Genomic DNA, 12,938 nt, shown 5'->3' with positions numbered 1-12,938 from the left:
ATTAGAATGCTACTTGCCTTAATTGCACATAAAAGGTGGAAAGTTTATCATTTAGATGTAAAATCTGCCTTTCTAAATGGTTACTTGCAGGAGGAGATTTATGTAGAACAACCTGAGGGGTTTCAAATCAAAGGAGAGGAGCAGAAAGTTTACAAGTTGAAAAAGGCATTATATGGTCTTAAACAGGCTCCTAGGACCTGGTACAACAGGATAGATGATCATCTTCAAGATCTTGGATTTGTCAAAAGTCCGAGTGAGGCTGCATTATATGAGAAATTGGTAGATGCAAATTTAATCATTATTGCTGTCTATGTTGATGATTTACTTGTGACAGGAAGTGATGAGAAACTCATAAAGGAGTTTAAAGCTGAAATGCTTAAAGCATTTGAAATGACAGATCTTGGCTTGATGAGTTTCTTTTTGGGAATGGAGGTGAAACAAGATCATGATGGAATCCTCATACACCAAAAGAAGTACACAAGGGAAATACTCAAGAAGTTTCATATGGAGGACTGCAAAAGCACTACATCTCCAATGAACCAAAAGGAGAAATTTAGCAAGGATGATGGAGCTGATAAAGTTGACGAAATGCATTACAGAAGCTTGATTGGTTGCTTAATATATCTTACTGCAACCAGACCTGACATTTTGTTTGCAGTAAATATACTTTCAAGGTTCATGCATTGTGCTAGTGAAGTTCATCTTCAAGCTGCCAAACGAGTTATTAGATATGTTAAAGGCACTTTAGACTATGGTATAATGTACTCTCATTCTCATAATTTTAAGCTCCATGGGTATTCTGATAGTGACTAGGCAGGTTGTATTGATGACATGAGAAGCACCTTTGGTTACTGTTTTTCCTTTGGTTTTGGAGTCTTTTCTTGGTGTTCTAAAAAGCAAGAAGTTGTAGCTCAATCAACTGCAAAAACAGAGTATGTAGCTGTTGTTGCTGCAGTGAATCAAGCTCTTTGGATCAGGAAAATTATGACAAATTTGCATATGAAACAAGAAGAAAGCACACAGATTTTTGTGGACAACCAGGTTGCAATCTCAATTGCTAATGATCCGGTGTTTCATGGCAAAACTAAGCATTTCAAGATAAAGCTTTTTCTTCTAAGAGAAGTTCAAAGGGAAGGAGAAGTGAAGTTACTGTACAGAGAATCAAGGTGCTGACATTCTGACCAAGGCACTTCCAAAAGCCAAATTTGAATACTTGAGACAAAAGCTTGGAGTTTGCAGTTTCAAAGTCAAGGAGGAGTGTTAAGATGTGACTGTTGAAACTGTCTAATAAACTATAGTAGATAAGATTTTTATGCTATTTCTGCCTGCTGTTATTAACAAAAAACAACAGAAGCTATTACCAACATGTTTCGAAATATGAGAATTCTGTTGTGACAAAATTTTATGGAGTACACTGTGTCAATCCAATTGGAGGCCAAAAGGTATATCTTCAAACATATGTTATCTGCTGTTTTAAGCAATTGTCCTATGTTCCTCAGTACCTGATAATTTGTTGTTATTGAAATCCAGACGCACTTTATTGTGATGGGCAATCTTTTCTGCTCTGAATATCAAATCCGTAGACGATTTGACTTGAAGGGATCTTCACATGGCCAGACAACATATAAGACCAAGGAGATTGATGAAACTACCACCCTCAAGGACCTGGATCTCAACTTTGTGTTTCGTTTACAAAATAATTGGTTCCAGGATTTCATCAAGTATGTTGTTTAGTGTGTCTTATTTAACTTTTAACACTTTCATGGCTGCTACTTAGCAATGAAATGCAAGCATATTTGTTTATTTTAATCTTCTCTTGTTATTATGTGCAGACAAATTGAGTGGGATTGTGAGTTCTTGGAGGCTGAGGGAATTATGGATTACAGTCTTTTAGTTGGCCTTCATTTCCGTGATGATGATACATATGAAAAAGATGGGATTGTCACCATTTCTTTTCCGCACCGGTATTTATCCATATTTCACTTCAGTGCTAATAGTACATAATATGAGAGTAACAGTGTATAAGTAATTTTGTTGTTGCCTCTTTTAGGAATGTGGGATTCTTATCAGAGTGAAAAGTTCATGCGTGGTTATCGCTTTCTTGAAGCAGAGCTGCAGGATAGGGATCGAGTTAAATCTGGCCGGTATGTGGAAAAAGTTCAGTTACTTTATCAATATTTTTCTTTATTTTTTACTTTCAAGTTGATGGAATAATTGGGCTGTGGTAACTCCTGCATCCATAGTCTAAGAATACGAGTGGTGGTATTTTGTACACATTCATGGTAATAATTGCAACTTTGCAAATAGTTTGAATTATTTTTTAGAGACTTGAGAGTAGTTGGGGATAGAGTAGGAGTTGTTTGTGGGGAACACATCCCACATGCAGATTGTGGTCCTAATCTCTTTAATACATTTTTAAAATTTTAGCTATTTAAGTTGTTGTGGAGTAATCTTATTTTGTTCATGTTTTGTTGGCAAATGGAATAGTCCATTCTGAATTGTGATCATAATACTATTCCTTTTTAATTAGCTTCTTGGAATGAAAGAGAGACCTCAATGTCTGCTCAATCTCTATTTCTTAGATTCATCATAATACTATTCCTTTTTAATTAGCTTCTTAGATTGATATATCTATAAATTAGCTTTCTCTTTTATCTTGGATTAGAAATTGATTGATAATTATGGTTCTTGAGCATTGAAAAATTAGATTTTAATCAAGGTTTATTTATTTTTTCTCTCTACGTGTTTTTTTAGTAGATGAATTAATTTGAACTTTGAAAATAAGAAAATGATAAGTAAGAGTAAATGAGTAAAATACAAAAAGAAATAAATAGGGACACTGACGGTAATGCTGAAAAGAGGGTTGCAAGCATTTGAAAGCTCACTTAATTTAATGCTTAGTATTAAAATTGATTCACGGTTTCTTCAGTCTGGCGGGGGATGGATATGGTATGTGTAAATGTACTAATTAATAATGGTGCTAGTACTTCTTGCATGTTCAATTTTTTCACACTTTGGCTGATTTAAGAAAGTAAGAGAGCGCTTTGACGAGTCAAAATATTTTTTTCTTTAAGTTATTTAATTTTATAAAAAAAAAAGTAAAGAAGTTAATATTTTCTAAAGACGTTTATGTCCCTTAATATATTCTTTATTTTCTATTTTTCAAATGAAATGGAAGAAATTGGAAATTTGCTTTCTTTTATGGTAATTTTTTTCGTTCTTTTCAAATTTTACTATTCCAAGCACAACATGATATTTATTTTGATCTCTTGAACAACATTCCATACTTGTTCTTGCCAACAATGTCTATAGCTGTGACTTGTAGTGTCATACCCTAGGCTCTAGCCCATCAAGACTCTAAACCATCACATACTGACAGAGACCAAGAGAACAAGACCAAACCAAAATTAAAAAAACTCTCATATTGCCATCAAAGATAAATGAAAGGTTTTATCAAACAAATCAAATAGATACAAGTTTTGAATGGAGTCTTGCTTCTTACTTTGTAAAATTAAATGCTACTCACACTTTAATGCATAGTGTGATTGTCATTCTTTTTTTTTTGATCTGTGACAGAAAATACAGTCTTGATGATAACACTATAGACTTCATTGGTCATGCTTTGGCGCTTCATAGTGATGATTGCCACTTGGCTGAGCCAGCACAGGACACTGTGAAGAGAATGAAGGTAAGTCTATTTTATTTATTTACTTGTTTGCTTCTATTTTAAAATAAGTTTGGTTCTATTTTATAGAATGAAGTTAAGTTTGCTTACATATATCACATTGGCTTCTATTTCTTCTTTATTCTAATTTAACACGTGTTCAGATTACACTAAAAATACTCTCTTTTCTTAAAGAGTTAAATATATTTGGTCTAATCTAATCTGTCAATAATAGCTTGTAACATTTTCTATAAATAAAATTACAAAAGACATTAAACTTACACGCAAACGTAATCAGAAAAGTGTAACTCAATTAGTTGATTATAGGAGTGCATGAGTTATTGAAAATTTCTTGATTCCTATTTTCATTTCCAAACATGAACATTGAATTAAAACACATTTAAGGAACCAAAAACAACAATTCAACACGCATAAAACATAGGATTAAAGATGGTTTAAGCTTCCATTACCTATCAAACTCAATGAGTTAGCCTTGAGATGAATAAAAGGAATAAAGGAGACTTTGGGTCCAAGATGAAACCTTTCTCTCACTCCTACAATAGTTCTACATCATCCACACCTCCTCAAACCCTAAAACCAACAAAAAACACATTAAAACCTTGAAAATAAACACTTTTATGAAGTTTTGAAGAGTGTCCACGGAAAAAAATAAAAATGAACTTAAAGAGAGAAAGAGGGGGAGATTAACTCACCTAGGGACAACCAACAAACACTAAAGAGAGGAGAAAAAAGCTCCTTTTTTGCATAGCAACAAAGCTAAAGGTTTCTCCAATAGTGGGTTCTTGGAGAAGAAGAAGTGAATGGAATGAAAGGTTTCTTTTGAGAAAAGTTTCTAAAAAATGAAGGTTTTGAGAGATTTTTTACTCTTCTATTTCTCTCTATGTACACCTTAGCTTCTACTAAGCACACTTACCCCTCTATCATAATTCAAAAGCTAATCGTTCTAGGCCCAAACACTCTAAAAACTCACTAATACACATAAAACACATACTCAACATTACTAACTCATCAATTAATTAATTAATTCAACCACTTAACTTAAATTTAATTAAATTGCTAGAACAATCAATTAATAAAACACCATGTTACAATTGAATTGGTCAGACAGGCCAAGTTGGTACCAGTTTTAAAACTATGGGTGAATATGGATGGATCTTAGTTATCTCATAATGCTATGAGTTGGGGAGGTGTTATACGTGGCTCTTTGGATTTTCTAATTTTTATGGCTATGGAAATCTTCTGCTTGCAAAATTTTTGGAATTGAAAGATGGCATTTCTTCATGCTTGGTCGTTGGGCTATAAGTACATCATTTGTTAGGAAGATTTGAAGGAAGTGTTTGATATGGTCAATAACACTATGAATTGGAAAGTTACCATGCACTTACACCGGGGGTATTATTGTTTATGAAATCAAGGGGCTTATTATTCAATGTCCTTGAGAGGTGACCCTTTCTCTTATTCATGACAACTCTAATTTAGTGGCAGTTAGGTTTGTGAATTTGGGAGCTTGCATGCAAACCAAGGAATCAATATGCTATTCCCCCTCTTTTGTTTTAGATACTTTCCTACGTGATCTAGCTAGTCTTGGCTAGTCCTTTTGGTTTTTATTTTCCTCTCTCTACCAAAAAGAATGGAGAAAGTGGAAAAAAGTGATATATGAAAAAGTATATATTATTTATATTTGATAGAAGAGAATAAAGATTTCAATGATAAAAAATTTAAGAAAATATTAATTTATCAATAAATAAAATATTTTTTTTATTTTTATAAAAAAACAAACCTTAAATGGTGAAAAACTATAAATAAATAATTATAGTAATTGAATACATTTTATATTTGGCTTAAATTTTATTTTTAGTTTCTATAGTTTTGTGATTATGTTATTTTAGTCTTTCAAAATTTTTATTGCATATTTGATTTCAATGGTTTTTAAATTGAGAAATGTTATTTTATTATTAAAATAAGGTATTTTTTAATAAAAAAAATGTTGAAATGACATGTTAATAAAGAGGTAACATTGATTAGATGACATGACAAATGACACATGTGCTTATGAGACATAGGGGATAAAAAAATGCACAATCATGATGTTTTAGGATCAGAATTGCATAATCGTGATATTTTATGATTAAAATTGCACACTTCCCTTTGTCTTGGTTTTTCTATTTTGTTTTATTTTATTAATTTTTTATTCATTTTTATAATTATAAAATTAAAAACTTCAAATTTTAAAATAGTTTTAAAATATAAATAACGAAAAATGCAGAAAAAGGGAGCAAACAAAAAGAAAAAAGAAAAAATATTAAAAAAAAGCTAAAAGAAGAAAATATAAAAAATACAAAGGCACAAATACAATACATGTATGAGGATTTTTTTATTTAGTGGTTCATGGATAATCTATTTATGTTTTTTTATATATTTTTGAATAATTTTTTAATATTTTTCATTTGTTTTTGTTTTGTTTTTCTTCTTTGTGTTTATATTTTTCATTATTTATTTATGAAAATTATTTTAAATTTTAATTTAAAAATTTAAAAACATGAATAAAATAAAAAATAAACAAATATAAAAACTAAGATAAAATTAAGTATGTAATTTTACTCCTTATATAATTGTTTGATTTTAATTTCTATTTCTATAGTATATAAGGGTATGATTTTGATATGACACTGTCACATACCAGTGCATGCGTTATTTGTCACGTGACTCACGTCATCCACCGCATTACCATGTGAGTGTCATGTTAATCATTTTTGTTAAAAATTGTGTAATAACTTAGGCAAATTACCCTAAAGGGGACACTTTTACAAAGTTATTTCCCAAATAGGACTGTTTTGAAACTAATTCCATGATGGGTCTGTTTTCCTACATAAAATGCATGTAAACACATGCAAACTGTCAGCCCCATTGACGAGTTTGCTATGGTTGTGACACGTGGCGAATACGCCAGTGCCACTGGTGAGTTCCACTGGTGTCACTAGCCCCATTGGCGATTTGGCCATGCAAGGGGGAGTAGTCAGTTTGACTGGCAAGTTCCAAGCACAGGCTAGGGGGGAGGTTTGCAGGGTTGCAGAGCTGCAGGTGCAGGAAGTCGCCATTGCGACTGGTGCGTTGCAGAGAAGACTCGCCATTCCAACTGGCGAGTTGCTTTTAAAAAAAATTGTTCCATTATAAAAGCTGCATCACTCCAGCTGCTCCCTCTTCGTTCCTCCCTCCCTTGTTGTTGGTCCCTCTTTGTAGTACATTGCTTCCTACTCTTCCTACTACGTGCTTTCTCTTCTTGGTAAGTGTTTCTTAATTGGTAACTTTAAATATTTTTTGTGTTATATATATATGTTAAGTTAATTTTAGTTGATATATTAATATTATTTAGGTTAGGTTTTCTACCCTTAAGTTGCAGTACATTGTTTCCTTCCTCTTCCTACTACGTGCTTTCTCTTCTTGGTAAGTGTTTCTTAACTGGTAACTTTAAATATTTTTTGTGTTATATATATATATATGTTAAGTTAATTTTATTTGATATATTAATATTATTTAGGTTAGGTTTTTTACCCTCAAGTTGCAGTACGTTGTTTCCTTCCTCTTTGTACTACATGCTTTCTCTTCTTGGTATGTGTTTCTTAACTGATAACTTTAAATATTTTTTGTGTTATATATATATATATATATATATATATATATATATATATATATATATATATATATATATATATATATATGTGTTAAGTTAATTTTAGTTGATATATTAATATTATTTAGATTAGGTTTTTTAAGTTGTATGTTATTAGTTGTGTTATATACATATGCTAGGTTAGTTTTTAGTTGATGTGATAATATTATTTTGTTTAGATTTTGTAAATTAGTATGGCATTATTTGTTTTATATGTATATGCTACGTTTGTTTAGCTTAGGTGGTATTTTTAAATTTTAAGTAGTACCTTCAAATATTAATATTATTTGTGTTATATGTATATATTATAATTTTAGTTGGTATTTTATTATTTGTGTTATATGGTACATTAGTTTTAGTTGATTTGTTAATATGATTTTGTTGAGATTTTTTAAATTTGTATGTTATTATTTGTGTTATATATATGTTACGTTAATTTTAGTTGGTATGTTATTATTATTTGGTTTAGATTTTTTAGGTTAAGTTTGTATAGTATTATTTGTGTTATATATATGGTATGTTAGGTTTAGTTAGAATGTTAATATTATTTAGTTTACTTATTTTCATTTTTTATTGAAAATATATGATACGCTATTAATTATATATATATATATATATATATATATATATATATATATATATATATATATATATTGTTTAAATTTTTGTTTCCATAGTAATATTTCGATTTATTTTAATTTATTTGTATAATATGTGTTATTTAATTTAAATTTTCTTAATTGAAAAAAAATTTGGTCATTTATTTAAATTTATCTATGTATTTTAAATTTAAATTTTGTTATTTGTAGAGTATTTTAAGTTTTGCATGTATTTTAATTTATTTGGAGAGTATATTTAAATTTTATTATTTGTATCATATATTTTGTTATTCAAATATATGTATTCTGTTATTTATTCAAATTTTAATCATTTGGTATGTATATTTAATTAATTTTTTGTAAGTGTATTTAATTTTTTTAATGTATAAATTTAATTGTCAATTTATTGTATTATATTTTATTTTGCAGTATCAATGACATCTTCCTCGTCATGTTCATCAAATATACAAATTAAGTCTGGTCCAATTGATGGTGATGTTTTATGGATGCAAGTTAAGCATGTTTTAGAACATGTTTGGAATGGGGAAAAAGACAAAAAGTTACACATCAGACGAGTTGTCCCCACGTATTAAGGTTAAGAAGAAATACCAGAGGAAATTATTCCTCTACTTCGACAATCTGGTTTTTTACTAGATAATGAAGATGGGATACCTAAAAATAAATGCGGCGTTAATTACTGCCTTGATTGAAAGATGGAGGCCCAAAACACATACGTTTCACATGAGATGCGGAGAGTGTACGACTACTCTTCAAGATGTCTCTGTTTTATTAGGTCTCCGTGTTGATGGGCACCATTAATTGGTCCAACAAATCTTGTGGGTTGATTTATGTGAAAAATTGTTAGGAGTCAGACCACAGGAAGGTGAATTTCAAGGCAGTGTGGTTAAATTAAGTTGGTTGGCTCATCATTTTCCACAATTAAATAACCATGACGGTAACGTACAACAACTAGAAAGGTTTACCCGTGCATGGATCCTTAGATTCATAGGAGGTGTCCTATTTATTGGTAAAGGCAGTAACAAAGTTTTCCTAAGGTACCTGCAATTTTTACGTGACTTGGGACAGTGTAGCACGTATGCATGGGGACCTGTCATGCTTGCTTATTTATATAGAGATATGTGCAGCGCCACCGATTACAAAACTAAATCAATCGAAGGTATGTGCATCTTAATACAAATGTGGACATGGAAACGATGCACGACTTTGGCTCCAAAGAGGACTCCTCCCGTAATAGAAAATAAATCACTCGGACACAGGTTAGTCGTTTAAAAAAATTAAATTTCATTTGAAAATAATTAATAATGTAACGTGTCGGCAATGATGATTTCATATTTTTTTGTAGGTGGCTCGGGCGTGGAAATCAACATATTGACAATGATGATCTGATAGTTTTTCGTCGCAAATTGGATATCATGAAACGACATGAGGTAAGAAGATCGTAATGTATTGGTTAAATAATAAATAATATGTCATGTTTCAGTGAAAATTAACAACTGTGTTGTTGTATGCAGTTTCTGTGGGAGCCTTACACAACAACTATTATGTCAACGTTGCCTCCAATTTGTTTGGTTGGAAGTGTTGCGTGGTACGCGGTGGAGCCACTCATTTGTTTCCATGTTGTTGAGTGGCACCAACCCGATAGAGTTTTGCGACAATTTGGAATGCAACAACCTATTCCCGGGTGTCCTTCGCAACCCCTGAATATCCATGACATAACGCTGAAAGGCAAACAAGATGAAAATTGGGGACAATTGTTCGCCCCAATGATCAGTCAATGGAACAATCGAGTTGAGTTTAGGGTCGACGTTTATCCTCGACAAAAGGGCCTATTGAGTTTTAACTCCGACTACATGGTCTGGTATAGGCGAAAAATGAAGATGTTTGTTGACCCGAACAATGCAAACACAACTACATTGGTATTTATTTGTTTTTGAATATTTAAGTCCAAATTATTTTTTAAAGCATCGGCATTAATTTCCTCACCCTAATAATTGTAGGTTGAAGTTGCGGAGACATTACAGTATATGGTGTCACCACAAGGGAGGAACACATGGACAGTTGATGATCTCATGCCTTATGTGGAGAAGATAACGATTTTATCCGAAGAGCAAGAGAGAATCACTGAGCCTGTGTCACATGGTCCAGCATCAGAGCGTCAATTTACAGCACAAGAGTTTCACATTCTTCAGTCAAGTGTTGAAACTCAGGGCATAGGCAGACGAAGGGAGGCTGTTGAAGCGGAAGAATATTCCCAACAAATGGTGGAGCATGACCGTAGAATGTATTACACACCACCAACATTTTCTCAGTATCATTCACAGATGTATCAGTATCCTTTCAAAGGTCATCACACTGATACTTCTGCAAGCGAACATTCGTTTGGTGGTTTTTGGAAACACATCCTCATTTTTCATGGTCGACTATGACCCCTTCACAGCAACACGATGCCCCAATTGCAACACCTAACGCCCTATTAGGCACGCAATGGAATGTACCCAGAGCAATACCTGATATGGGTGACTTATTAGGTGTTGATTTGCGTCACCAAGTTTCTGCTGAGGTTGACCAAGTAGAAGTGGAGAGACATCGAGGCAGAAGAAATCTTGATCGTCAAGGGCGAAGATGGGATCGACCATGTGGCACATCCTCACGTCATCACGGACATCATAATGAATGATTTTCATGTCTCTGTTTAAATTTGTTGTTGTATGTTTCTCATTTGAATTTGACACTTAATATATCGTATGCAGTTTATTAAGGCTTACTAATGAATACAGTTTATGTCGCGCATCAAACTATAATAATAAATAAAGTTAAAAAGAAAACTAAAGTAGACAAACGAAAATAACTAATGTTACTAACTAACGATGAACACCAATGTCATATGTGCACTTTGATCCAGATAGTCCATTGGACTCCCCACTCACTCAACCTGGATTGATCTACTCCATTTATTTCAACTTCTAAATGTGATTTTATTTCATTAAATGCATCAGTCTGAACTTTTTCCACCTACCTGTTTGCTCAAATTATAAGGTTCTTCATCAGAAGCAGCATAGATTTCAAGGGAAAAACAACACCCTGCCTCATCAATCAAAGCTATAGGTTGTTGCAAACCAGTTTTAAGGTCCATCTTATGCAGACGTAAAAAATCAAACAAGCCAATATGTCACAAGCCATTAAGAGACTGCTACATTCCAAAATAACTAATGTTAAAAAAAAACTAAACTACACAAACCAAAATAAGTAATGTTACTAACTAACAATTTCATTGAAGACCATAAACTAAATACATTCAAGAGAACTTAAACCAATACAAGTCACTCGTCTAACATACATAAATCAATTAAATGAACAACTCCCACGGTCAGATTGCATTGGACATCGATGCCTATTGTGCCCTTTTACTCCACATCTACTACATTTTTGTCGGTGCTCAGATGGTTCGAGCCAATCCATGTCATTCCTTATCCTTGTTGATTTTGGCCGACTTTTCGCACGAATTGTAGTTGGATCAGGGATAAGTGCCCATGCGTCATCAGAAGGAGGAATTGTCGCTTCATTCCTAAGAGGTCACCATTGTGCGGAGTAAGCTTTTAAGATGTGCTCATTTGTGTAAACAACATCTATATATTGGTAGTAGTTCATGCTCACGTAACCATAAATTGCAATAATGTGTGAACATGGATAGTGAAGCGCAAAATATTTTCTGCATTGACAATAATGGTCATTCAAGTTAACTGCTCACTTTTGTCCGCCACATTGCGTTATAGGATTGAAGGTCTCCTCTACTTCAAACCTTGTCGAGTGGATATCATACACGCGAATAATGTGCGAACAAGCTTGTTCTTGATTTTTTCTAAGTTCTTTAACAAGCTTAGAACAATATACTTGTCCTTCATTTAACTGTCTTTGGGCTTGGTAGCCACGATCAACAAAGTACTTTCGACACCTACTATATGTTGATTTGACCAACGCTGTTATCGGTATGTTGCGACAATCCTTCAAAACCTTATTTATACATTTTGAGAGGTTGGTTGTCATGTGGCCATATCGACGTCCTTCTCTATCATAAGCTATGGTCAATTTTTCCTTTGAAATGCGATCAATCCATGTTGCTATGGCTAGACTAAGTTGACGGAGTTTTTCTAAATTTTGATTAAAAAAAATATGCTTGCAAGTGTGAATGTATGTATACATGATTTTGATGATGTCAAAGAAGAATCTAACAAGGCTGCTTCAAATGATAAGCATTTGCTTCAAGAATAATTCAAGATTGCTTCAACAAACAAAGCTTTGTTTCAAGATACACTAAAGAACAAGCCTTGCCTTAAAACAATGTGCTTTCAAGACATGCAAGGCTCTGGTAATCGATTACCAGGAAGTGTAATCGATTACCAGAAGACAGGGTTGAGAAATAGCTGTTGAAAAAGGTTTTGAATTTGAATTTTCAACATGTAATCGATTACCATATGTCTGTAATCGATTACCAGCAACGAAACTTTGGAAATTCAAATTCAAAAGTCATAACCCTTCAAATTATAACTGTGTAATCGATTACACAAACATTGTAATCGATTACCAGTGGAAAGTTTTCAGAAAATCTGCCAACAGTCACATCTTTTCATTAGATTTGTGAATGGTCATCAAAGGCCTATAAATAGGTGACTTGGGCACGAATTTTAGAGAGAGAGTATTTTTGGTCCAAAATGTCTTATCCTCTCAAAAGACAATGAGAGAGATTCCAAAAGAACTTCATTGTCAAATGCTCTCTCAAAAGAAATCCTTGACCAAACACTTGCAAAATCTATAAGGATTCTTACATGATCTTCATTGTAATATTCTTCTCTTGAAGAGAGAATTCTTCTTCTATTCTTCTTATTCAATGAGATTGGTTAAGAGACTGTGAGTCTCTTGTTGTAAAGCATCTGAACACAAGGGATGGGTTGTCCCTGTGTGGTTC

The 12,938-nt window shown here is 32.6% G+C and overlaps 1 protein-coding gene across 1 annotated transcript; it reads left to right on the top strand.

The window, feature by feature from the left end:
• Positions 1-8,394: 8,394 nt before the first annotated feature.
• Positions 8,395-10,631, top strand: LOC121173997 (serine/threonine-protein phosphatase 7 long form homolog). Its single transcript, XM_041011902.1, has 4 exons — positions 8,395-9,231; positions 9,318-9,402; positions 9,487-9,891; positions 9,973-10,631. The coding sequence occupies exons 1-4, from the start codon at positions 9,068-9,070 to the stop codon at positions 10,399-10,401; spliced, it is 1,083 nt and encodes a 360-aa protein (XP_040867836.1). The 5' UTR covers positions 8,395-9,067; the 3' UTR covers positions 10,402-10,631.
• The last annotated feature ends 2,307 nt before the right edge of the window (positions 10,632-12,938 follow it).

This window comes from Glycine max, chromosome 18, assembly GCF_000004515.6.
Source record: "Glycine max cultivar Williams 82 chromosome 18, Glycine_max_v4.0, whole genome shotgun sequence".
NCBI lineage: Eukaryota > Viridiplantae > Streptophyta > Magnoliopsida > Fabales > Fabaceae > Glycine > Glycine max.
This window is presented reverse-complemented; position numbering and strand designations above follow the sequence as displayed.